Raw genomic sequence first — 27,333 nt, 5'->3', positions numbered from 1 at the left:
ATCGCTCACCTGCCTGCCAACCTGATCACCTCTCACTGTGTCTGAGTGCTGGCCTGATCGCCCCTAACTGGCTCCCCGCCAGCCTGGTCACCCCTCACAGCCCCTCCACTGACCTGGTCGCCCATGCAGCCTGTTCAGTCATTTGGTCACCCCTCACTAACCCCCCTGCCGGCCTGGTCACCCCATGCAACCTGTTCAGTTGTTTGGTCATCCCTCACTAACCCCCCTGCTGGCCTGGTTGCCCCATGCAGCCTGCTTGTTCTGCCATTTAATTGTTCCTCACTAACCCTCCTGCTGGCCTGGTTATAGGCAGCCATCTTTGTGAGGGTGTGATAGTCAATTTGCATATTGCCTTTTTCATTATATAGGATAAAGTTACAGTAAACCAAGGTTAATTTATCATTAAAGAAAAACCGTTTCTATCACTTCATTGTAGCCCAAGTGTACAGTGCTTATAAAGTCTGCAGTGGTATAGTCATGTCCTAGTCTTCACACTCACTCACCACTCACTGACTCATTCAGAGCAACTTCCAGGCCTGCAAGCTCCATTCATGGTAAATGTTCCACTGTTTCTTTTTATACCTGATTTTTACTGTACCTTTTCAAGGTCTGCAATATTCAATACAGTACCATGTTGTATAGGCTTGTAACCGAAGAATAGGCTATACCAAACAGCTGAGGTGTCAGTAGGCTAGACCAGTGGTCGGTACATTAGTCAACAGAGCCAAATATCAACAGTACAACAACTGAAATTTCTTTTGAGAGCCAAAATTTTTTTAAATATATTTCTTTATTGATTTCAGAGAGGAAGGAAGAGAGATAGAGAGACAGAAACATCAATGATGGAAGAGAACCATCAATCAGCTGCCTCCCACACGCCCCCCACTGGGAATAGAGCCCACAAACCAGGCACGTACCCTTGGCCAGAATCAAACCCATGACCCTTCAGTCCGCAGGCAGACATTCCATCCACTGAGCCAAACCAGCCAGGACTAGAGAGCCAAATTTTTTAAAATGAAACTTCTTCTAACGCCACTTCTTCAAAATAGACTCACCCAAACCATGGTATTCTGTGGAAGAGTCATACTCAAGGGGCCAAACAGCCACATGTGGCTTGCGAGCTGGTTTGCCGACCACTGTGCTAGACCATCTAGGTTTGTGTAAGTGCACCTACAATGTTCACACAACGAAATGACCTAACAATGCTTTTCTCAGAATATATCCCATCATTAAGCAACACATGACTGTAGTTATAGAAAAACCTATAAAGCTGAGAGGTATTTTTGAGAAATATGATGTTTAGAAACTTCCCCAAAATGTGTTCCACAAGGTATCCAAATGATTTGGTGGTGACATCAGTGTGGGAACAGGCTACCTCACCCAGGCCTTCTCTGAAACCACAAGAATGAATTTCCAATGAGGATATGTGATGCAGGATGTGCCAAATTTATTTAACAACAGAACCCCTTTTCCACAGAGCATCTGTCAAGAGGTTTCACGAAACATACATTGGGAATTAAACTTTCCCACTGGACAAAATGTTATATGGGCACATGGACCAGCTTAAAGGGGAAACGAGAATAACTGTTAACATCTGGTCAGCAGCAGGCAGTTGCTGGACATGTTGGAAAAGGAGATATGGATTTTCTCCAGGTACTGACACAGCAGGACATTTTCCTGGAGCACCCTGATCCCAGCTCCTCCAGATGTGCCAGCTATGCAACCCCGCACACCAGTCACACTGTAACTACACTTTAATTTTTGTTCTAAAATATGTTTTTTCCTTCGGTGAACTTTAATTAGTCCAGACCTCCAATTCCCCTTAAACACACACACACACACACACACACACACACACACATACACACACACACGCCACCCTCCAAGCAAGTGAATAATCCCCGGCGATCTATAACAAATATTGACACGAGGGGGGAAAAAGGCATGTTGAAATGTATTAGAATCAGAACCTGTACAAAAAAAAAATTAAAATATAACCTGAAACTGTTCAAGTTCAGAAAGGCTAGTCAAGTCCTTTTCTCTTGCCAAGAGAATGCCATCATCAGAGGGCTCTGGGTCATTAGCCAAGGAGGAGTGGAAAGAAACAGACAGAAGCAGCAACAGGTCCTTCCCCAGCAGGCTGGGCCTCAGCACCACCATCCCCACCACAGATGCAGCCAGGAGTAATTAAAGATCTGGGGAGAGCAAGTATTGGCAGACAGTCCCAGTGGGCAGCTGGGCCTTCACACCGAAAACCAGTCTGAGTAGTCAGGCAGCAGAGAACACCAAGCTGGAAGAAGTTTCTGCCACCGAGCAGACCCACAGCACCCTCCACGGGTGCTCAGATACCAGACATCAGTTAACCTAATGCTCCCAACTAATGAGAGATTTGAGCTGGGCTTAAGAGGCTGAGTAAACATAGCCCAGCATCACATCCCTCCATGGCCTGATTGGAGCTGCCAACAAGGGACAAGGCAGGGGAAGGAAAACAAAGCATTTTGAGACCTGGCTAGAGTGCCTGCACCATTGTGGGTACTGTGGTACATGGGGCTGGAGGAGTGCCCCCTCCTCACTCAGAGGAGCCTCCTGTGCAGTCATCCCTGTGGGCTGGTTAAAGCTGCCTCTGGCTATGACCAGCCTGACCAAATGACATGGAGCAAAAGAAAAACTGGGAGAGACAAGCCCTTAAACAGAGACAAGAACCTCCTGGAGGGAAGCTGGGCAGTGTTGACCCTGTTGGGATGGCATCAGTGGAGCCCCTGAGTCTGAAGGGAGAAACTGGGGAAGGAGGGTGTGGTCGAGGGAAAGGAGTTAACGGTTCTTCTGGAACAGTACCAACAGGATGGGGAGGCGCTGGTGAGGGGACGGGCAGGTCTGGAACTCACTGAAGGTAGAGAGAGGAGGAAATAGGCCCTAGGTGTCCCCTCCCCACCTGCCCAGGCCTGGTGAGTGCCAGCTGCCCCAGCCGGCCCTAGTGGCGGCTGGAAACCAGACCTTTCACTTTAGACATCTTCTTGGTGGGCTGCCTCTGCTCGGCGTGAGGGGGACACTCCCGTTCGGCCAGTTGTTGCTCCATCTCCTGAGCCGAGGAGGATGCTGTGGCCTTGAGGGTCTTCTTGATGTTGGTAACCTGGAGGGAGACACAGAATTTGTGTGCTCCTTCTGTAAGCACCAGAAACCCACCGAAACTCATTCTCGTTCTAATGGGGGCCACCTACGGAAGAAGCCAGAATCCTCTGCAAGAAAATGTGAAATTACCTTTACCCAGATGAGGAGAAATAAGCTGGAGCTACTCATGGGAGATATGTGGAAATGAGTCGAGCAAAGAAGTGGAACTAATGCCTGCTTCGTTGAAAAGAGGGGAAAAGCCACGTGGAAGTGGACCATTTGGCAAAGAAGTGAAAGAAAGCAGTGGTTAAAATGGCCTTCGAAAAAGAAAGGATGACAAAGAATTTGACTGCTACTGTTCATGTATGAAACCAAATATTTCCACAAGAAGTCTGGGGATTCTACTCCCCAAGCGCTTCCTGAATAAACAACTAGAGCCACCTAACTGATAAATGATGGAAATGTAGTAAAAAAAAAAAAAACTAGCAAAATGCTATCACCCTACTGTTTTTCAGGATACCTTTCTTCACTCAACAAAGGAAGAGCTCAAATCTATTTAAGCAACTCCTGAACACTTTTCCATGTCAGACTACACATTCTCTGTACCATCTGTGTACTATTCTGCTATGAAGGTTCTATCATCTTCAAATTAGCTTCCAGTTTGTTGTTCACCAAGTACAGAGCTCCTACAACACCCTTCTATGTTTACCTTTGAATGTTTTTGTGAATATCTGTGGAGGACAGTCATAGAAGTGAGCTTTCAGTTCCTGACCTGCCAGCCCAACCAGCAGACTTGGTACTGTAACACATGCACCCCACACACCAAGACAGCTCTCCCATCAGCCTCTCAACAGTCCCCCAGAGTTTAACTAACTAAAATACTTTCCTGTTTGCCTGCCTCTCTCTCTCTCTCTCTCTCTCTATATATATATATATATATATATCCCCAAAAAAAGGTTCAGCACTCCCAGTTTCACATCCTTTAACATAATCTGATATCACAGGTTCTCACCAGCTCTATTCACAGAGGGCACATTTGTGTTCTCTTCCCATCCCTACCACCACTCCCCACCAGGGTGAGGCAGACTCCCCGTCTCTTGGTAACTCAATTCCATGTAAAAGTCTTTGATTCAGAATCCTGTCAAAAGCTTTTCACCAAATAAACAGACGAAAGCACAATTACCCTCATCCTGCCCCCTTTTGATTCAAATGCCTCCTCAAGTACTGCCCTCCCAATAAGTCCTTATTTTGGGTGCTCGGTGACCCTGGTCACATACAAGGAAAAGAAATGAGATGTATCCCCAAGGGAAAGCTTGGTTCTCTCTCCATATCTGAAACACCACTCATAATCCTGTACCTTCCTTCCCCCAACGCACATTTTTCACTCAAGCCAAGCTAGTCCATTGTGTCTTGGCCAGAGCTGTCATTCATCTCACCTTTGAAGTCCCCTGTTATTCTATCCTGGGCAAGCTTCCTCCTTAGCTAGACATCTGACCCTCCCTGTAGTCAAGCCCCTTTCCCACAAACCTGCCCTGACCACTCTAGCCCACACCGACCTGCCTCCCATCTATACTTGCCTAGCAGTACCTCCTCCTCTTCATGGAAAAAGGAAAGAGCAGAGCTTCCCGGGTAGGAAAACGTCATTCAGTTGTGAGACAAAGCAAAGGAAGATAAAAGCAGAGTCCACAGTGGGAAAGAGCTGGGAGATGGATAGAACACTCGCCAGAAAGAACCAGGAGGCACCCTTTGGTGCGCTCTAACAGCCAACAAGCCTCAAGACTGTCACTAACCTAACTCCTGGGGGATTTTCTGCGTCATGGAAAACGGGGCTTACTTTGTCCAATTACACTTTATTACCTACATGACTCAAACAAAGCCTACTTTGTAAATGGAATGGTAGCTATATATTAACATTCCACACAACATCAGACATATGCACATACAAATATGAAGAAAAACATGCTCCAAAGTCAAAATACAAACAAGGAGATGCTCTGATGCTTCCACCAATTGTTTCCTTCCCTCCAGAGTACTTGTTCAGAGACTATGAAACAGATCACAATGCTATTACTCTATCTTCCCCAGGTATGCTAGAATTCTAACTTATTAATATGTTATTTCTGTGAAAGGGAGAGAATATTCTTAGGCAACAAGTAAGAAATGACTGCACTAAAAGGGAATGTTCTTTTTTTTTTTTACAGAGAGGAAGGGAGAGAGATAGTCAGAAACATCAATGAGAGAGAAACATCTATCAGCTGTCTCCTGCACACCCCCCACTGGGGATGTACCCGCAATCAAGGTACTGTAGCACATGCAACCCTTGACCAGAATCAAACCTGGAACCCTTCAGTCCGCAGACTGACACTCTATCCACTAAGCCAAACCAGACTTGGCGAGGGAACATTCTTGAAGCAATAACTCACCGAAGGGAAGCTGCTGTTATAAAAATTGGGAGGGTGAGGGGGGGAAGAATATCAAGTTTTTCCCTCTGAGAAAAAGCAATCTAATTTAAGGACAAATAAGGAAAGATCACCAACTCAGTTGATAGAATGGCTAAAAAAATTAGGTCAAGTGTAACAGAAGCATAAATACCAACAGAAAATTACAGAATTATACTTTTGTTCTTTGTAGATTTATTTTCTTTTCTAGTCAACAAATATTTAGTAAGCCTTTGCTGGGGAATGATCAACAACCTACACTCAGTACTCCGACCATCATTTACTGAATAAAAAAACTTGCCCTGGCCGGTGTGGCTCAGTTGTTTTGACATTGTCCCATGCACCAAAAGGCTGCCAGTTCATACCCCCCCACCCTTCCCACCCCCCCCCCCCCCCCCCCCAGTCAGGGAACATGCCCAGGTCAGGCTGTGTGCTCAGTCCCCCGTCAGGGATATGCAGAAAGAAGGTAGCCAATCAACATTGTCCTTACATTGATGTTTTTCTCTCTCCCCTCCCGTCCCCTCTCTCTAAAAATCGACTTTTAGATAAACTGACAAGGCTCTAGGTTTTGATCATGCTCCCTTTCCTCTCATTGTGGTCTGTTCCAGATTTCCTAGAAGATGATTATTAGTAAATCAGTAGATTGGTATCGAAGAGATCTTTAGCCTTTTCTGCAAATTAATTTCTCTTGAACTTAACCTGATCTGTACTGCCACCTGGTGGCAGCCTCAGGTTCTGTCAGCAGGGATCTCCACAGCCCTGTTTTGTATCAGTGAGCCTTAACAAATCCATGTGTCCTGGCTCTTTTCTTTTCTTTTTTTTTTTTTTAATCCTAACTTAGAGTCACACTCATCTCTACCCCAGCACCCAGCCAGAGTCTGTTTGTTGATGTCTGATTATCTAATCTACAACAAGAGTAACAAGATAAAGGAACAAACAGGGATCCTCTGGAGCAAGGGAACAAAATTCTCTTCCTTACCTCTGCCTCTACCTGCTGCTGAGTTCGGCTGTGGTTCTCCTTGTACTGGTTGGCTCTCAGAACTTGCTGCTCAATGCCTAGCAGAACTGCTTCACAACCGGCACACCTGCAGAGGAGACAGCCAATCCTGAGCCATATAAAGGTCTGGGAGCTCTCCTGCAGACTCCAAAATCTCCCTCCCAACTCCTTACAAGGGCTCCTCCCCATACTCCTTCCAAAAGACAAGCATTTCTAAACAGGGCATATAACATAGGGCACAAAGAGACAAATATGGAGGCTGTGGTAGTTTCTTGGAATACAGCCTTTATCTCCAAGTTCTGTATCCCATAGGAAAGGAATTAGGAGAGAGTTTACACATATCTTGAGAGAAAAAAATTATGTTCTAAAAACTTATATTTTGAAGATTGTCCCCTTTCTCAGAAATTTAAATTACTTCCTGTCCTCCCCCTCATTTTCTTTTCCCTACTTTTTATTTTGAAAATTTTAAACCTAAAAAATGTTGAAAGAGTAGTACAATGAATACCCGCATACCCTTCACTTAAGATTCAATAGCTGTAATCAGCTATATTTGTTGTACCTCTCTGCATTCCAATTTTGTTTCAAATTGAACTCCAATGCCTAAACACAAGTTTTAAGAATCTGCACCAGTAAACATCCTGGGATGGGGGTTAGGATGCCACCTTTAGGTAGAAACATACTGGAGGCTAAAAACATAAGAAGCCAGACCATGGACATGAAAACTGTCAGCCATCTCAAAAACAGCCTAAGACATCCAACTGTAGTGGTTGGAAAGCCAGATTGTGTACGCCAGACCATTTTTATGCTAGGGATATTTTCTAAGTTTATTTCCTATTTAACAGTTCTACAGTCTTTTAAAAACTCTTGCTTTGGTCAGAGGTTGTAAAGGGAAAGTGTTTGGGATCCCCCCTGGGCTATAACTCGGGGTGAGAGGTGGGCAGCACATGCCCTGGGGCCCAATAGTAGCTAAAGTGAGGGAAACTTGGTAGAGGTTGGGGCATGAGACACCAGAGAGTCAAAGCTGGGCCAATCATTTCTGGATATACTCCTCCTGAGGATAAGCCAGAGAGTTCATCCATTTTATGGAAAATAATTTCCCTCTCACTCAGCACAAAGCTCGTCTACTCTGCTTCCTGACCTCCAAAATGCCATGAGCCTGCCTGGGAACATATTCTCCTCAGCTCCAACCTAGCTCTACCGCTGGCCCTCCTTCAAAACTCAGCTAAAACCTCATCTCCAACTAAGCCCATCTGGCTGTATAAGCCCCAAGTCATTTAAGTAACTTCATAACAACCCTTGTAGAACCTGAAATAGCTCTTGCACACATCAAATTCTATTAAAATAGAGTACTTGCAAATATCCCACTTTTTATATACCAGAATATAGTTATATTAATATAGTGTGTCTGTGTTCCAACTTAGAGTAACCCATTCCTCGTCTCCACTATCCTTCAAAATGTTTTTATAAATACTAGCCCAATGTTACTGATGCTAAACATGGATTCTCTTATCCAAAGAATCTTATCAACACTAACTTCCTGAGTCTGCAAAGTACAGGGTCTGTGTCACATAGCTAAGGTTTCAGAGGCTCCACCTGCCAACCCTGGGCATTTTACAGCCTACCATTAAATAGTCCCCAGCTACACTGGGACAAGACTATTTTACAACCAAGGCACTAGGAGGCCTGAAATGATTACTGTTGCCACACAGCTATAGTCACAAATGTCCTAATTCTCTGGCTTACTGTCCTAAGACCCCAGATCCAAGGAGCCCCAGCTAATACCTGGAGATCATATTTCCCCAAGCAGAGGCTAGCTAACCCCTTCCCTAGAGAGAAGGGACCCTTCTATCTTTCAGCCTCACCACTCATGCAAGGTCTTGACAATATTATTGATGTCCTTCTTTCGGATGTCACGGCCAATGCAGAAGTCCACTTCCAGAAGCTGGTTTCGCTGGTCCAGCTTGCCTTGGATGATGTCAGTGTAGACAGCCTCTATAATGAGGTCTTCCAGTTCCCGGAGATTCCGCATCTCCAGGTCCTTCAGCAGCACGGAGTAGGGGATACACTGCAGATAAGGCCAAGTGATATTTACAAAAACCACTGGCAAACATTAAAGAAATGCATGAATTACCGACACAGCCAACAGCTGCCTCTGGGCTTTGGGAAATGCAGTGTAATGATAATTATTAACATCTATGGCAACAAGAGATGGATAAATGAGCTATAAGACCTATGGGATCCAAACAAAACCCATTAGCCCATCTAGAAATGCGTTATCCAAGATTCTCTGCTTCCTGGACTTTGCCCCACCTTCAGCTTTCATGCTCTAAAGCAAACTCTTTGGGATCCTAAAGACTCTTTCCAGAAGAGAAAGGAAATACTTGGTATATATTTGGTATATGCCACTCTGCCACCTTCTGGAAGCTTGCAAATTTTGCATAAAATTCCAGCTCATCACAAAACTCCAAACAATCTCAGATGTTGGCGAGGAGAACTGAGGGCACAAGCAAAAACACATGCAGGCTAACACATCCACTACAGGTGACCAGCTCAGTCATCCTCAAGCTTACAGTTGTTTTCTCAGACTCTTGCAACCAATGTCAATTCCCAACAATAGTCCTTTATTGGGCTGTACCAACATTCTGCCTGACTCCAAGACAATTGGATATCTAAACATCCAGCTTTCTGCAAATCCTGACACATTACTTTTAGACTGAAAATTAACATACTGATCAAATCTGCAGAAACTGACAGGAGGAAATGGATACAGAGGAGAGAGCACACCTACCTAGAGTGGTTTTTTTATGATTACAGGTCTGAAATCCAGGGGCGATGGGTGAGATTACAATGACAGGTTGCAAAAATAAAGTTAATAATTATCATTACACTGTACTACTCTTGGTACACTTAAGAAGTCCATGGTCAGGACAAAAATAAATAAATAAATAACAGGTCATCATTCCCTAACAAAATAGGCCTTCCCTCTGAAATGTCAGGCTAGGAAGCAGAAGTTTGTGATTTGATCAGGTAAAGTGATTTCAGCAACTGAAACGGCAATACAAGAACAAACATATACCTCTCAAGCTCCATCACAGAGGGGAAATCCAAAAACACATTCTTCAAAGGCATAGCCCCGCCAAAACTCACTCAGGCTGGGATTGGGCAGACAGCCAAATCAACTATCAGCCAACCTAATCTGGATCTTCTTTGTTAATGACTGTAAGCAGCTGGTTGCAAGGCTGCTGCTAAAGTGAATGGGGGCAGAGAACTCAGATATAATGGAGTGACATCTTACAGAAGGTTTGGGTCTAAAGCTAGCATATAAGGCAAAAACTCCAATTAGTGTAATTAATCTTGAAAATCCCCAGAGGGCCCTAGCTGATTTAGCTCAGTAGATAGAGCGTTGGCCCACATACTGAAGGGTCCCAGGGTTTGATTCTAGTCAAGGGCACAAACCTTGGTTACAGGCTCAATTCCCAGCCCCAATGCAGGAGGCAACAATTTGTTGTGTTTCTCTCACTCTGTCTTTCCCATTTCCTCCCACTCTATAAAAATCAACGGGAAAATATCCTCAGGTGAGTATTAACAAAAATAAATAAGAAGAAAATTCCTAGAGGAAAGCAGCATATTTAAAATTACTTCTCAGTAAGTCCAACAAAGCAAATTTTTCCTCCAGCAACTGTACACTGAGCAACAAATAAAGTGGTTAACTTGCCCTGAGATGCCCTGCTATTTGAAAAATACCTATATTTAGACAGCAGTCTCCCTTTAGGATGGCAAATACTCACACCACATGAGGCAACACGGCATGCCAGAACTGAGATCTGCTGATTCACAATCACTCCTGGGCATATTTTTCCTAAATGGGAGGGTGAGTTATTGTCAACACTATTTTAATTATCTTTTTATCTTTTGTCCTTTGCCAAGCAAATCTTATGCATTTATGCTATGGCTCTACTGTGCATAGCTGGGAATTCCCACATTTATGCCAATTACAGACCTGCCTCAGGGGAGGAGGAGACAGGAAAGGGTTCAGAACTGTACCTTCATTCTCGACGCCAAGCTCACGATGGTAAGGTGCTTCAGCTTGTTCTGCTGAGCTGTGCTCAGTTCTGGCAGGCTCTCCTTGTTGGCTGCTCAGTCCCACCCACCACAAAAATCAAGACACAAAATAAAATTAGGATTTCTTTATGGGATAAGCACACCATTTCCTCACACCAAATCTACTACTAAGTCGTTCATGACTCTTCACTTATTCATTAGGCAAATGTTCCATGAGCACTTCCTGTCTTTTCTGGAAGACCATGTGCTTCCAAAGAAGACAAGACTCAGTCTCTACACACAAGGAGCTTAAACACCTGAAAATCCAGGCATGAATGCACAAAATGATGACAATTAACCTAATGGAATAGTACTATTTGTACCCTTTGTGACATTCAATCAAGTTCAACACATCTTCACTGAGCATCTGTTCTGTGCAAGGCACAATCTTAAATGATTCAGGGGCACTGAGGATAAATAAGATGGGCCTTGACAGGACTGCTGCACTACACATCTCCAGGGGCACCAACCACCTGGAGCTATGTCACTCAGTGGCCCTGGACTCATCCTCAGTGTTACAAGCAGGTAGTATTTCAACAGCTACAAATGCAAGGCAGAACTAATAGAAGGTCCAAACTATCACAAGAGAGCAAAAGGGTGAGGAAGAGAGGGGGAAGGGATGTGGGAGAAAGGGAGAGACAGAGCTAGGAAAGGGGGAGAGGGGTAGGAGAAAGACCGAGAACGAGTGAGTCCAATCACATTGGGAGGTACAGGAGAGGTGGAAAAAGAAACATAAGAGTTTGAGATGAGCCTTGAAGGATAGGCAGAATTTCAGTAATAGCAATGACGCTAACCATAGCCATGGCGGCAGCCACAGGTAACATACAGGACAAGCTTAACTTAGTGTAGATGCACACACAGATCCAGAGGTTCATACATACAACAAGGCCTCACAACAACACTTGAGATAGATTCTAAAAGCTCTCAAGTCCTCACCCATAATACTGGACTCCAAAAGGGTAAATCCAAATTGATCTTATTTCTCCTTGAGCATAGTACTAAAATTCATCTATTAGCAATCCCTAACCTGAATTAAGGTGGGCTTTTTATCCCACTTGTGAACATTCACTTATTTTGCTACAAAACTATGATTGCAGCCATGGCTGAGTGGCTCAGTTGCCTACAATGTCGTTCTGTACACCAAAAGGTTGGGATTTGATTCCTGCTCAGGGAACATACCTAGGTTGCAGGTTCCCTCCCCGGTCAGAGCACACAGGGGAAGATACCTGATGATATTTCTCTCTTACATCCATATCTGTCTGTCTATCTGTCTCTCTCTTAATCCCTTCCTCTCTCTCTAAAAAATCAATAGAAAACATATTCTTGGGTGAGGACTAAACAAATTATGATTGTGTTTGACTACAAGGACTGCCCACACCCCTCAAAGGTGTTACATAAAAATGCAGATGCATCATATTACCTTTTTTAATTCTCACAAATTCTAAATTCTGAAACATTTTGCCCAAGAAGTACAGGTAGAGGACTATAAACCTGGATTATTACAGAGAAGGAAACTGAGGCAGAGAAGATTATTTAATTTTCTAAGGCCACAACCAGTGGAAGTGGAGCTAGAATATGCAGGCAGCCAAAACCGGTTTGGCTCAGTGGATAGAGCATCGGCCTGCGGACTGAAAGGTCCCGGGTTCGATTCCAGTCAAAGGCATGTACCTTGGTTGCGGGCACACCCCTGGTAGGGGGTGTGCAAGAGGCAGCTGATCGATGTTTCTCTCTCATCGATGTTTCTAACTCTCTATCCCTCTCTCTTCCTCTCTGTGAAAAATTAATAAAATATATTAAAAAAAACAAACAAAAAAAAACAGTCCAAACTTTAAAAAAAAAAAAAAAATAGAATATGCAGGCAATCTGGTTCCAGAGTTTGTGCAATTCTGCCTCTACAGTGAGGACAGAAACAAAGGACACACTCATTGAACAAAGTGAAGATCAGGAAAAACTGGCAAGTGGTAAACTATATAGCCTGACAGCAGCAAAGAGTAAGCAGAAGTGATGAGCAAGAAAGAGGATAAGTCAGGGATATAGTAGGGAATGCTCTGAGTCACACCACTAAAATAAACTACCAGGCCTTTGTCATGCCACTAAAATAAGCCAGGGACAAAAATGGCTTGGGTGGGAGGTAAGTTAGCATTTGGACATGCATGGACTTCATTCCTAATATTTATTATTCTAATTTTAAATGACTCAAATTACCTACAGAAGAGAATGGACTAAGTCAATTATGGAGTAGCAGACTGTGAAGTACTAAAAATGATTTCACAGACTTAAAACATGAATAAATACCTATGAAATAAGTGGGGGAGAAAGCAAGATATAAAATTGTGTACATAATCTAATTACACATACATAATAGAAAACCCAAGCAGAGGGGGGAAATCCAGCACCAGAACACTAACAGCAGTTTAACACTGGTACAACTATGAGTGATTCTCCCCCCCACCACCACTATTTTCCAAATTTTCTTCAATATAGTATAGCAATAATATTTTGATAATATTTAAAATGTTTCCTTTACAAGTGGATATTCTGACATTTCACAACACTCCAAGTGTTCTACAAACACCAGTCCTCAAGAATATCATCTGGAAAGTAAACAAGGGCTATATTTATGGATGAGCATAAACATAGTCCCCATTTAACCCATTAAGAAATAAAGGTGAGCCGAAACCGATTTGGCTCAATGGATAGAGCGTCGGCAGGGGACTGAAAGGTCCCGGGTTCGATTCCGGTCAAGGGCATGTACCTTGGTTGCGAGCATATCCCCAGTAGGGGGTGCGCAAGAGGCAGCTGATCGATGACTCTCTCTCATTGATGTTTCTAACTCTCTATCTCTCTCCCTTCCTCTCTGTACAAAATCAATAAAATATATTAAATTAAAAAAAAAAAGAAAAGAAATAAAGGTGAGCCGAAACTGATTTGGCTTAGTGGATAAAGCGTCGGTCTGCAGACTGAAAGGTCCCAGGTTCGATTCCAGTCAAGGGCATGTACCTTGGTTGCGGGTAGATCCCCAGTAGGGGGTGTAAAAGAGGCAGATCAATGATTCTCTCTCATTGATGTTTCTAACTCTCTATCCCTCTCTCTTCTTCTCTGTAAAATCATCAATAAAATATATTTTTTTTAAAAAAGAGAAAAAAAAGAAAGAAAGGTGAGCCCTAACCAGTTTGGCTCAGTGGACTGTAGACTGAAAGGTCCCAAGTTCGATTCCGGTCAAGGGGATATACCTGAGTTGCAGGCATATCCCTCTCTCTCTCTCCCTTCCTCTCTGTAAAAAATCAATGAAATCTATTTTTTTTAAAAAGAAATAAAAGGTGAGAAGGAAGAGTCCTCGTATAAGATCACCTACAGAGCACAATAAAATGGACAACAGCCAGGTAAAGAAGTTCCCACCTCATGCTTTATATCCCAAACCTTAGTGATCTTCTTGGAGGCAACACATCTAAACAGAGGGATATAACTGAGAAAAGTCTTTGGAAGATCTTAACCAACTCACCTATGTAATCTGGATATGTCCCATAGGCAAACAGGTTCAGCAACTGCAAATATGCAGCATTAGCTCCTTCTGCAAGCTGAGGAGGAAAAGAAACAGTTCGGAGACCAAGCTGTCCATCAATCACTGGCAGTATTCAAGCAGAAGCCGAGTGACCATGTACCACCATTCTGTATTCTATTAGCTGTTCCCTTCCAACTCTTTCTTTGGGGGGAAAAAGTATTAAGATTATTAAAGTCCCCAATTTCACTTTTCTCTCTCAGGAATTCCTTTTTTTTACATTTCACATAGCATGCCCAAGGAACTGCTTTTGCTTCCAGACACACAAAGCAGTTCAGGTTTTCTCAAGATTCCCTTGCCATTAAAATGAACACTGGAGCAATCTTGTCCACACACCACCTTGGCAGGTACAGCATGAGCCACCATCGATCCAAATTAAAGAAAATGTAGGGTTGGTTCCAAGTTTCAGGACTCCATGTAGACTATGACACTGGGAGATTAGCACAGCCTAAGGTGCGACAGAAGAACCAGGTTGGGACAAGAAACCATGATTTCAGGCACCCTAAATAAAACTTTTCATTAAAATTACTTATTCTCACTAATGTTGGTGTCAAAGACCTTTCTTTAGAAGAAAAACGAAAGAGAATGTGTTCTTCCTGAACTGCTCTGCTCTGCTGTCAATTACTTTAACTAGGTGTTTGTTTTACTCACAAATATGACCTGTTAACTCTTCCAATTTACCAAACTCAGTGAAGTCTAAACAGGAATACCCAAGTTATTCTATGGACACCAATGACATACTACTCAATTTTAACCATCTTTTTAAAAAAGGGTTCCAAGCCTAGCCAGTGTTGCTCAGTGGCTGAGCATCAACCCCATGAATCAGGAGGTCAAGGTTCAGTTCCCAGTTAGAGCACATGCGCGGGATTGCAGGATCGATCCCCAGTAGGGGGTGTGCAGGAGGCATCCGATCAATGATTCTCTCTCATCATTAATGTTTCTAGTCCTCTCCCTTCCTCTCTCTGAAATCAATAAAAGCATTTTATTAAGTTTAATAAATGGTTCCAAGAAACTACAATTGTAATTTCAAACCACTGAAAGTAAACCAGCTTATTCGAGGCTTACATATGGAAAAATCAGAACAAACTACGGGGAGGTAAAGGATTTGCTAAACACCTCAAATTAGAGCAAGCATCCTAATATCCAGTCTACCTTTTAGGTGTGTTAACAACTTCCTGAGGTCCTGAGTCAGAGGTGGAAGAAACCATCTAATCTAATCCCTACTTTTCAAACAGATGATTACAAAACTAGCAGTAACAGACAATTTCCTCTAGAGCAGATGCTCCAAAACTTCTCCCACTGGCCCAAATCAATAAGGTCTTTCCAGTTTTAATTTTCATCTATCTCCTCTTAGCCAATCTTTCACAATTACAAAACAACTAGTTGGCATATTCATTCAGGCTTTTTATGAACCTGAAGGAACAGATTATCCCTTAGTTATCTCTTCTATTTAAATGATTAACTATCAAGCCATGAAAAGACACGGAGGAGATTTAAATGCATATTACTAAGGAAAGAAGCCTATCTGAAAGAGCTACATATTATATGATTCCCTCTACAGCAGCGTTTGCCAACTGGTGGTCCCCAGACCACTGGTGGCCCATGAGGTCCAAAAAGTTGACGACCATTGGTTAAGGAAACCTTGGAGCAGCGGTCCCCAACTGGTGGTCCGTGAGGTCCAAAAGGGTGGCAGCCGCTGCTCTACGGCATAATAGAAAAGTCAAAATTACGACGACAGCAGATAGATCAATGGTTGCCAGGAGTTAGAAGGAAGGGAGCGATGAACAGGTAGAATACAGAGGAGTTCTAGGGCAGTGAAACTACTCTGCATGATACTGTAATAGGGGATACATGGCATTTTGCATTTGTTCAAACCCATAGAATGTACAGCACCAAGAGTGAACCCAATGTAAATTATGATGTGTTAATGCAGGCTCCACATTGGTGAGGGATATTGGTAACGGGGGAGGCTATGCATGTGTGAGGGCAGGGGATATATGGTAAATCTCTACCTTTCAATTTTACTGTGAATCTAAAACTGCTCTAGCCTGGCCAGCATGGCTCAGTGGTTGAACATTAACCTATGAACCAGAAGGTAATGGTTCAATTCCCGGTCAGGGCACATGCCTGGGTTGTGGGCTCCATCCCCAGTATGGGATGCGCAGGAGGCAGCCAATCAGTGATTCTCTCTCATCATTGATGTTTCTATCTCTCTCTTCCTCTCTGAAATCAATAAAAATATATTTTTTAACTGCTCTAAAAAATAAAGTCTATTTTTTTTAAAAAGAACCCAACTCTCCTCAATTTTTCTTGTAGCATTCCTTTTCCATCTCTGATATATTAAATTTGTACTGAAAGCCCACTGTGTGTCCATCTACATATTAAGCTGTAAGGAAACAAGGGTGAGCACAATGGAGCAAAGTCTCAACAACACTGATATTTAAAAACATTCACAATTAAATAAATAAAAGCAGCTCTTTTGGTCTCCAGCTGTTGCAGAGAAGAGAAATGACGCTATGTGCACGTGCCTACAATGGATGGGCATAAGGAACTGCTCCAATATCCTCACTAAGAGGAATAAGCAGCCCTAACCGATTTGGCTCAGTGGATAGAGCATTGGCTTGCGGACTGAAGGGTCCAAGGTTCGATTCCAGTCAAGCACATGTACCTTGGTTGCGGGCATATCCCCCACAGGGGGTGTGCAGGAGGCAGCTCATCGATGTTTCTAACTCTCTATCTCTCTCCCTTCCTCTCTGTAAAAAATCAATAAAATATATTTTTTTAAAAAGAGGAATAAGCAGATGTACAGCAGCAAGGCCAGTCATCTGAAGGCCTGCAACTCCTACTCCAATGGGCTGATTCACCACAAAGCTGTATGTGGAGCCAGCAGCCGACAGCAGAAGTGCCCTCGTGGTCGTGAAGTGAAGAACCAGCCAACAAAAGACAACCACCTCCACCCTGGCTGGCGGGCTCAGAGGTAAGCGAGTTGGCCCCACACCCAGGGGTCACAGAGTTGGTTCTGGTCAACATTACTGGGTTGCAAGTTCCCTGGCTCCAGTCGGGGCTTGTGCGGGGAGTAACCAATTGATGTGTCTCTCATATCAATGTGTGTGTTTTTTTTCTCTCTCTCTCCCCCTTCCTCCTTTCTACTCCCTCTCCCTTTCACTCCCTCTAAAAAGCAATGGAAAAAAATATCTTCAAGTGAGGATAAAAAATAAAAAATAAAAACGCCTATGTGTGGACCATCAAAAATAAGAACACCAGGCTACCCTTAGCCATATCATGCACACAATCCCCAAGAACAAGTACTGCCCAGATTTGTGATGGAAGCCATCTGCAGAGCCAGCACTATCCTAACAGCCAGAAAGAAGCTGTGATAGTAAAAAAGAAGCCAACCCTTATCACAAAGAGTGCCTGAACACAACCCCCAAAATAATAAAGATGCCACCAGACTTCTATCTATCTCAGTCAATAAGTATAAAAATATCAATCCATAAATAAATACAGTAATTCGCCGGGACTGGTTTGACCCAATGGATAGAGCGTTGGCTTGGGGACTGAAGGGTCCCGGGTTCGATTCTGGTCAAGGGCATGTACCTTGGTTGCGGGCATATCCCCAGTGGGGAGTGTGCAAGAGGCAGCTGATCGATGACTCTCTTTCATCGATGTTTCTGGCTCTCTGTCTCTCTCCCTTCCTCTCTGTACAAAATCAATAAAATATATTTTAAAAAAAATAAATACATAAACAAGCCACTTAACTTTATAAAATAAATAAATAATTAAATAAATACAGTAATTCTCCATATCCAGAAGCTTCACATTGGTGATTCAACCAACCACAAACCAAAAATATTTGGGAGGGAAAGTCCCAGGAAGTTCCAATAAGCAAGCCTTGAATTAGCCACGCCCCAAGCACTATGATGAATCCATGTGAATGAAGTGATGTGATAGCATACCCCGCTGTATATGCAAACACTGTGCTATTTTATACAAGGGACTTGAGCATCACAGGGGGGTCCTGGAACCAATCCCCCAAGGATACTGAGGGATAACCATATAAAAGTATCCAAAATGGGAAGTGAAAATTGAAAAGTATAAGTTGCTTTATATCTCTTTATTCCACCTATTCATTCTTCACTGGATCATCTCATTTTTAAGGCACAAGAACCAAAACTGGATACCCAAGGTTTTAATAACTAAAATCAAACAAAGAAGCAAACAAGCAAAAAGGACTACTTCACTGCTTGCCAGTCATATCCTTTTTATACATTTACTTAACACATCTACACAACATTGCCCTTTTCCACGGGAAAAATACATTCCTTATTCATGCCTATCTCAGGTTCAACAGCAAACATTTTCTGCTATTATACACCTGACCAGTCTTCCTTGTCTATATTTGCCCTGGAGGTTTTATCCTTAAGAATGCCTAAAATTACCCCTGTTAAACATCAGTCTATAATTACACTCTATGTTTCTAACTTATTAGGTTTAACTGGATCTTTTCCCTATCTTTCAAAATTAGATTAGCAACCCAATCTAATTTAGTTCAGATGAAAATGCTGACTAGTAGGAGTCCAAGACGTTATCCTTGCTCTCTTTCCCTGTCCCACCAATTCCCATCTCTCCCTCAACAGGGTACCTCACAGGTCCACAGTGCTTTGGCACTGAAATTCCTTGTAAACCTGAATATTCAGATGAAGGCTGAGAATAAAGGAGATAGAGAAATTGTCCTTACCTCCTGCACATTGGCCAGCTCCAGCAGTTCTCCGAAGACATAGACTCCAGGAGCCTCCAAGACTTGGTTTATGAGAGCAGTGAGGGCTGAGCCACTGGTGCCTTTGGCTAGTAAAATAAACTGTTCCAGGAGGTTACTTGAGGGTTTCTGTTCACCTGCCATTCTCTGGTCTTAAGATCTGTCCAAAATAAAGGTGTTGCCATCATTTTTCCTTCCCTTTGCAAAGTCTATGCTTATTTAATGCTGGATCAGATATCTAAATAATTTTACAGTGTTCAAAAAGAAAAAAAGAAAAAAGAGTCCAGATGCTATGACCACTTAGTGAGATGAGTAGGATTCAACCTGGAATTAAAGGGATTTTGTCCTTATGCTGAAATTTGAAACATACTTAGTAAAAGCCATTTTATCCCCATCTGACCCTCTCCCAAAGGCAGCATGTTCTAAACCCTTAAACCTAACCAGGACTTAAAACACATGGAAATTTTTCAGTGCCTGTTTTATATTCACCTTACTTATAGACTCCTTAAGAAAAAGGAAATATTTCCCATACACAGAAGTGGCAGATATAAGCAAAAGCAATCAGTTACAGCTTCCAGTGTTTCATTAGACTCTCACCTGCAGCCAGGTACAGGTAAGGAAAAGATCCAAAAAGAGACCAAGAAGGGTGTCTCATTTAATCAGAAAAGTTATTGAAGCATAGAGAAAAGGGAGGAAATCATCTTGAAAGATAAGCAACAACATATTCAAACTAAGAAAATACATGGTGTGTAAGTCCATGAAAAAAAAAAAATCTCTCAATTCGGCCTCCTACTTGATATGTGATACTTCACACACTTGACTTCAGAATTTGTATGAAACTCAAAAAAACAATGAAGACATTAGGGGCAGGAGAGTCCCTCAACTGCATAATCTAACCACAGGCTGAGTGCATGTGAATGCACACACCGCACACCTACTGCACAGGAATCCTGCATAAGAAAAGCTTACTCCTCCAAGAACGGTACGGATTGGGGCAGTATGGCAAAATGAAGGCGAAGAATCACAGTAAGCTGAAGCAGAGGACAATTCAAAGAACGACAACTTTGGTGCAAGAGAAACGAAGTTTTCCTGGGGAAGCAGGCACACAGGGCAGCAGCAGCCCTTTCACAGTATTAAGAGAAATAAGTATGTCGCCTCACTTAAGATTACCTAAGGTCTTGTTGGAAACAAAAAAACAAAAACAAAAAAAAGTGAAGTGCCAGCGAATAAAGATTGCTGAGAAGGCCAGAGGAGAGAGGAGAGGAGGAGAGAAGGTGGAAGGAAGAAGAGGGGTAGGTGATGGCTAGGAGAGGATGAGCGAAAACCTCCTTTCCAAGTGGAACACGTGTGAAACGATTGAATGTAAGGGACTTTGAGATTCGACAAATGGGCAGAAATTTCGGTTCTTCAAAAAAAAAAAAAAAATCGGCCTAAAGAGCAAAGTCCTTGGGGGCAAAGAGGTAAGAAGGCGCTGGGGACCGCTTTCTTCTGGAGTGGGCGGGCCCGAGGAGGAGGCTGGAGACGCAGGGATGATGAATTCCCGTCGAGGGGGGCACTATTTTGAAGGATCGCGGAGAGGCAAAGGGGCAGCCTTTGAGGATGGGGGAGCGAGGGGAGCCGCGGGGCGGCTGCTGAGGGTCTCGGGCTAGGAAGGACTTCGGGGAGTGCGGAGCGGCGGCGGCGTGCTCCAGCCAGAGAGGCGAGCGCGGAGTGAGGAGCCGCGGGGCGCGCTCTCCGGGGCGGGGGCGGGGCAGTGCGGCCACGGGCTTTCCCGGCGGCGGGCGCGAAGCCGAACAGCCCCGACTAACCTGGCCTGCTGGGTCCCGCCTTCTCGCTGACCCCAACCTGTCTTCGCGGTCTCTCCGTCCTTTAGCTCGCTGTCTCGGCCTCCCGGCGCCTGCCCGCGGGTTGTCAAGCGTCCATGATCGACCCGGTGTCCGACGCTTTTCTACCTCCGCCGACCCGTCGCCTTTAGCGCTCCCCCGGAAGCTTCCCGCCGCCGCACTCGAGTTCCGCCTACACTAGGTTCCCCTCGCTGAGAAAGGGGTCCCTGTGGGTCTGTAGCCCAGGAGTCGGGGTGAGCGGTCGCCAACCCGTGGTCCGCGCGGGTCCGAAAGATTGGCGACCGCTTAGGCAGTACTGGGGCCCAAGCTATCACCATCACCATTTCCTGGATCTGAAATCCACCCCTTTGGTGGAGCTTTACCCCCAGGAGTTCCCTATGGCGACTGGGGCTGCCCTGGCGTATGGAGACAATCCTAATAACTGTTTATTAATCGTTTTTTTCATGTGCTAAGTGCTGTACATTGTCATTTTCATAATTCTAGGCCTACAATATAATCCCCATTTTTCAGGTGAATTAACTACACCTAAAAAATCCAAAAGCCAGTAAAAAGCAAAGTCTGCTTTGGCACCTAGGCTATCTGAAGCCAAAGACAATGTTCTTGACATCTATTCAGAAAATGTTTTAAAATAAGCAAGACCTGGGTTGAGTCAACAATGCCTCTGTAACCAAAATAGCATTCATGGCTGCATTTGGGACTTATCAACTCCACTGGAAGATGGCAAAGGGAGATGGCTACATAATAACTGAATACTTAGGCTGATTCCTTTAAAGTACAGTATACACCGCAGGCTTTCAGGTCTTTTTTTTTTTTTAATATGTTTATTAAAGCTGGGAAAAGGAAGGGCCTAAGATAAAACAACCGGAGCGAGCCTAGGCAGGCCTGCTTTGACTCTCTAGAAATGTTATGGGAAAGAGGTGAGCCAAGGCGGGGCTGTTGTCAGCTCACTGAAAAGTCAGAAAAAAAAATGGGCTTGGAGACAGCAATGTCCCTGCCTATTGCTCCACTGGTTGCACATCCTGTGGGGAGCCTTAGAGTTTAGGAGAAAGAAAATTCACTGGAAAAGGAGATTCAAGTGGGGACTCTCCAACTTTCAGGTCTTGAAGATGAGGAAAAGACCTCTATTTGCCCTTTGTGCTTTATAGAGTGCAGAAATCAGGACAGATGTGAAGGAGCTTAACACCATGTTATTTTCTAGAATGTTAAATGAAGAAGAAAAAAACAAGATTCTTGCCCTCAAAAGCTTCAATGTGTTAAGTGCTATGAGAAACAACACTTTGGAAGCACAGGAGAGTATGTTGAGGAGGAAGAAAAAATAGGCATCTTCAAGGCAAAAATGGGAAGAAAGGGGCAGTGATCACACTTACGGGTTTGCATTGTGCAACATATATTGATGCAGAAAAGAAACCCAGAATAGCTGGAACCAAGGTTTCAGAAATTAGGGATACAGAATTGGAATCAGGTCATCCAGGGTCTTGGAAACCATACCCAGTAAATACCTAAATTCAGCAAACTTTCGACCTTTGAGAGTTTACTGTCTCCTGGAAGAGACAGACCTATCTGACTATGACAGATGATTGCCACAGGCACCTAGGATATAGGCAAGGCTCTCCTTGGAGATGAGGCTTGAGGTCAGCCAGGAAGAATAAGCAAACATATCACAAATGGTGAAAACCATATACAAGAGGTTTTATTTTATCTTAAGGGCACTGAGGGCCAAGTTTGGGGTTTGAAGCTGTGGAGAGTTATGAATAATTGCCATTTTAGAATGATCACACCAGCTATTCTAGGAATGGATTAGATGTGGAGAGAACTGAAGCGGAGAAACCCTTGAGTGACTTGATGTATTCCAGATAAGAGACTGTGAGATCTTGAAGAAAGGTAATGGCAGTTGGGCATGTAAAAGAAGGGATGCTGTTAGAGACATTTAGACCATAGATGCTACCATAAATATTCCTTCAGTGCCTCCACTTCCTCCAGAACAATGTCCAGACTCCAAGGCTGCAGCTAAAGCCTTTTGCACTATGCCTCCTGCCTACCCTCCCAGCTTTGTCTTGCCTCACTCTCTTTACAGCCCAAACTCCAGGCCTTCCCATGCCCACTGCAAACTACACCCTCACTTATTCACAGCAGGGCCTCGGGCTTGCTCTATCTCCTTTGCAAATCTCTTCCTCATGATTCCCTGCTAAAATCCCACCAACAATATCCTCAACTCCAAAATGATGTCACTAGTACCACTGAAGGAGGAGAAAATCATGGATGTCAAAACAGGAGCTGCCAAGCTAATACTGATACAGGATTTCACCCCTAAAGGCACTGCTGAAGCATTCCAAAGAGGTTTCTATCGGTATTACAACAAGTATACCAATGTCAAGAAAGGGAGCATCGATGGGGTTTCTATGGTGCTGGCAGCTTCTGTGTTTTTCAACTTACTACTGCCATTCGTATAAGGAACTCAAACTGAAGAGGGCCCAATGTGGACTCCATATTCCTGACCATGACCTTTGTCCAGCACCTGTGAATCCTTCCATATTGTACTTAATAAAAGATGACTGTTTAAAAAAAAGTTTTTAAAATAAAATATTACCAACCCTGTACACAAAGATTTCTTAAACTTTATGTAAAAAGCATTAATCATAAAAGAAAACACAACTATTGCACTAGAATTAAGAATTTCTGTGTATCAAAAGACACCAGTAAAGAGAGTGAAAGGACAAGCTACAGACTTGGAAAAAGATATTTGCAAGCATACGTCAGACAAATAATTCCATATCAAGGCTATAAAAAGAACTATAAATCAATAAGAAGACAAATAGCCCAGTAAAAAATAAATAAGTAAAAGATTTGAACAAGTATTTCACAAAAGAAGATATCCAAATAGCCAATGAGCACATGGAAAGGCTCTCAACACCAGAGACACTGTAAATAAGAACTATATGTTAAGAGATGCCACCTTTAACCAAAATGGCTAAAAATAAAAGACTGGCAGCACCCAGTATTGACAAGGTTAAAAATCAGCTAGAGCTCTTATCGGGTCTAGTAATAATTAATGTCGTTTTTAAACATTCATTTAAAATCTTACTTGGCGTTGACTTGTATTGACATAACCTTCAAACACGTGGTATCTACAGAACGTGTGAAGTTCAATTAACAAGTTTTGCTTGAAAAAGTTTGTGTTTGGTTTGGTTTTTGTTGCAAAACTAGGGCTAAGAAGATGGCGGATGAAGAGCATATTCGGCACTGCATGCTTTACGAGTTCCAATTAGGAAGAAAAGCAAGTGAGGCTGCAAAAAATATCTGTAGTGCTCTTGGTCAAGATGCAGTTAGCGCCAGAAAATGCCAGCGTTGGTTTGAGAAATTTCGCGAGGGAAATTTTTCGTTAGATGACAAGAGTGGTCGAGGCCGTGTGTCCAATTTTGATCAAGAAGCTCCTCAAGCTCTTTTGGTGCAAAATCAATCCTCAAATTACCCAACAAGAGGTTGCGACAACTTTAAATTGTTCACAAAAAACAATTTCCAATCAATTGCGTGCACTTGGCAAAGTCCAAAAGTTTGGAAAATGGGTTCCTCATGAGTTGACCGACAACAACCGTAATCAAAGAGTCACAATTTGCAGTTCGCTCCTCTCTCGTCAAAACCGTTTGCCGTTTTTAGAGCAAATTGTTACCGGAGATGAAAAATGGGTGCTGTATGTTAATTTGAAAAGGCGGCCTCAATGGTTGGACAAAAATGAGGCTCCACAGCCCACGCCAAAACCTGACTTGTATGCGAAAAAAGTGATGTTGTGTGTTTGGTGGAATTTTAAAGGAATTCTTCATTATGAACTTTTACCATCTAACCAAACCATTACAAGTGCAGTGTATAGTGCCCAATTGGAAAGGTTAGCCCAAGCTTTAAGAGAAAAAGAACCCGCGCTGATTAATCAGAAGGGCGTAATTCTTCACCACGATAACGCACGACCGCATACTGCAAGAATCACTGCTGAAAAACTGCGCTAGTTGGAATGGGAAGTTCTCCCTCAACCTGCATATTCTCCTGATATTGCCCCTTCCGATTACCATTTGTTTCGTTCTTTGCAAAACTTTCTTCTTGGAAAAAAATTTAATAATGAAGAATGCCTCAAAAATGCATTGACCGAATTTTTGGCATCAAAATCACAAGAATTTTACAACAGAGGGATTAAAATGCTTCCTGAGCATTGGGCACAAGTAGTAGAAAACAATGGCAACTATATTGTTGATTAAATTTTGTTGTATTGTTTAAATAAATTCGATTTAAAAAAGTATTAGAAAACGACATTAATTATTACTAGACCTAATACATTGCCGGTGAAGATGAGAACTGCTACAAACACTTGCAAAACTGGCAATATTTACTACTGCTGATCAACATAGCCAGCAGCTCCTCTCCTCTAAAGGAATACACAAGTCCACAGAAAGAAACATAAGAATGCTCATTGCAACTCCTGGCCCAGTAGCTCAGTTGGTTAGAGCGTTAACCTGATATGCCAAGGTTTTGGGTTTGATCTCCAGTTAGGGCATATACAAGAATCAACCAATGAATTTGTGAATGGGTGGAACAACAAATCAATGTTTTTCTCTCTCTAAAAATCAGTTTTTAAAATTGATTTCAAAGAAGAGAGAGATAGAAACATTGATGATGTGAGAGGATCATTGATCGGCTGCCTCCTGCACATCCCCTCCTGGGGATTGAGCCTGCAACCTGAGCATATCCCCTTAACTGGAATTGAACTCGGGACCCTTCAAACCAATGCTCTATCCACTGAGCCAAACCAGCTAGGACTAAAATCAATTAAAAAAAAAAAAAAGAATCAACCAATGATTGCATAAATAAGTGGAAGAACAAATCAATGTCTCTTCTTCAAAAATCAATCAATAAAAAAATTATAATAAAGATTGCTTATTTCAGCTTTGTTAATAAAAGCCAAAAGTTAATAATTAATAATCTAAATGTCCATCAACAGTGTTATATGCATACTATGGAATACTATTCAGCAATTTTTTTAAAAGCTACTGCTACATATGAGTGAATGTCACAAAAATATTGATGAATGAAAGAAGACATTCCTATTGTATATATTGTATAATTACATTTAAATGAAACTCAAGAATAGATAAAACTGATCTATGGTGATAGAAGTCAAAAGAGTGGTTATTAGGATGCGAAGATGCAGTAGTGACTGTAAGGGGCACAATGGGTCTTGGAATAAATGCTATACCTTGATTTAGGGAGTGGTGACACAGGTGTACACATATGCAAAAGCTGTGCCCTTACTGAATGTTAAAAATCTAAAGATAAAATTGTTTAACCAAGAAAAAAAATCCTATCCTTCATATTCAAATGCCACCTCCTCTATCAAGTTTTGCCAGCTAGAATACATCTCTTCATTACAGCCTCTGTAGCATTCTGATGTCCTTTCTTTTTGCCATTTATCATGCTCCATCTCAAATCTCAGTGGAGTCTCATTTCCCTAACTAGATTATCTTCCTGTGGCAGTGACCATGTCTTTCACCTTTTACTGACAGAGGGCCTGAAAAATAAGGGAAGCTGAGAAAACTGTTTGTTGAATTACATGGAAGGAAAAATTGGGTGGCTGCCCATATGGGTTAAAGGGGAGAGAGAAAAAAAGGAAGAAAGGCCTAAAAAAAGAAATAAATCTCCAAGGAAACCTTAACTTACACTACAACTATTCCTACTTCCTGAAATCTCATTAAATGTCACCTTGAGCAACAAAGAATGATGGAAAAGATATTTTCAAGCATATGTCAGACAAATAATTCCAAATCCAGACTTGGTTTACCAAGTCCTACCTAGACTGAAGATGAACAAATATCACACTTACAGGAAATCCACCAAATAAATGCATACCTAATCTCTGGGTATTTCTACCTGTCTGAGGAAATTTCACCAAGGAAACTGGTAATCACATAGCCACGCTGCTAAAAATATCACCAGCCTGGTGTGCAAAAAGCTCAGACAGCGGGTCAGGACTCGTAGGGCCTAATTCTAACTCTACCCCAACTTGCTGTGACCAATGGACAATCTCTTCTCTTCTGTGGGCCTCAGTTTCCTCATTTGTAAAACAACAGGGGCCAGTTTAGCAAATTCTCTAAAGTCCTTTCCTGTATTTATATTTTGGGTATACAATCACTCTCTCCCAGTCCAACGCAGAAACACAATAGAAACCACCGCAAAACACGTAATAGGCGCTCCAGACCATAAAACCAGTATGATTTGAGTTATTTTGTTATATATCTTTCACGGTTTAATCAGTGTTTTTGTTTGCAGCCTTACCATGATTTGCAGGAGATTTCTGAGTTCCATGTAAACAGAAGTTACCTCTCTGTGGGCTGTCATCTTCTTTTAGAGTGAAGATGGTCTTCTCGCCTGGTCCCAACTCTCGAGATTCAAAAATCACCAAACCTGAGAGAGGGTTTATGAATTTGCGCACACTGCGCGGCACACTGGAGTCTAAGTTACAGGGGAATAGGGTTTGTGGAATGCTGGGA

At 42.8% G+C, this 27,333-nt stretch overlaps 1 protein-coding gene and 1 pseudogene across 6 annotated transcripts; one reads left to right on the top strand and one right to left on the bottom strand.

The window, feature by feature from the left end:
• Positions 1-1,430: 1,430 nt before the first annotated feature.
• Positions 1,431-27,318, bottom strand: COPS7B (COP9 signalosome subunit 7B). 6 transcript variants are annotated; one of them, XM_036420646.2, is made up of 7 exons: positions 27,119-27,276; positions 18,942-19,119; positions 14,147-14,222; positions 10,588-10,676; positions 8,406-8,608; positions 6,526-6,631; positions 1,431-3,130 (listed from the first exon to the last, which is right to left on the bottom strand). In XM_036420646.2, the coding sequence occupies exons 2-7, from the start codon at positions 19,101-19,103 to the stop codon at positions 2,972-2,974; spliced, it is 795 nt and encodes a 264-aa protein (XP_036276539.1). In that variant the 5' UTR covers positions 19,104-19,119; positions 27,119-27,276; the 3' UTR covers positions 1,431-2,971. The 6 variants fall into 6 exon arrangements, with proteins under 6 accessions (XP_036276539.1, XP_036276538.1, XP_036276537.1 ...); XM_036420645.2 differs by lacking the exon at positions 27,119-27,276 and adding an exon at positions 20,772-20,930 and having other exon boundaries at positions 18,942-19,122; XM_036420644.2 differs by lacking the exon at positions 27,119-27,276 and adding an exon at positions 20,768-20,928.
• On the top strand, positions 22,452-23,459 carry LOC118709163 (annotated as a pseudogene).
• Positions 27,319-27,333: the final 15 nt, after the last annotated feature.

This window comes from Pipistrellus kuhlii, unplaced genomic scaffold (assembly GCF_014108245.1).
Source record: "Pipistrellus kuhlii isolate mPipKuh1 unplaced genomic scaffold, mPipKuh1.p scaffold_m20_p_7, whole genome shotgun sequence".
Classification (NCBI taxonomy): domain Eukaryota; kingdom Metazoa; phylum Chordata; class Mammalia; order Chiroptera; family Vespertilionidae; genus Pipistrellus; species Pipistrellus kuhlii.
Note: the sequence above shows the minus strand (reverse complement) of the source record. Positions and strands in the feature narration are given on the sequence as shown.

What these genes read in the sequence shown, in the direction of transcription:
- COPS7B (XM_036420646.2), bottom strand. Translation starts at nt 19,103, where the DNA reads ATGGCAGGTGAACAGAAACCCTCAAGTAACCTCCTGGAACAGTTTATT. An exon ending in AGCTGGCCAATGTGCAGGAG is followed by an intron (nt 14,223 to 18,941) that starts GTAAGGACAATT and finishes TTTCCTCCTCAG; the next exon opens with CTTGCAGAAGGAGCTAATGC. An exon ending in AGCAGCAGGTAGAGGCAGAG is followed by an intron (nt 3,131 to 6,525) that starts GTAAGGAAGAGA and finishes GTCTCCCTCCAG; the next exon opens with GTTACCAACATCAAGAAGAC.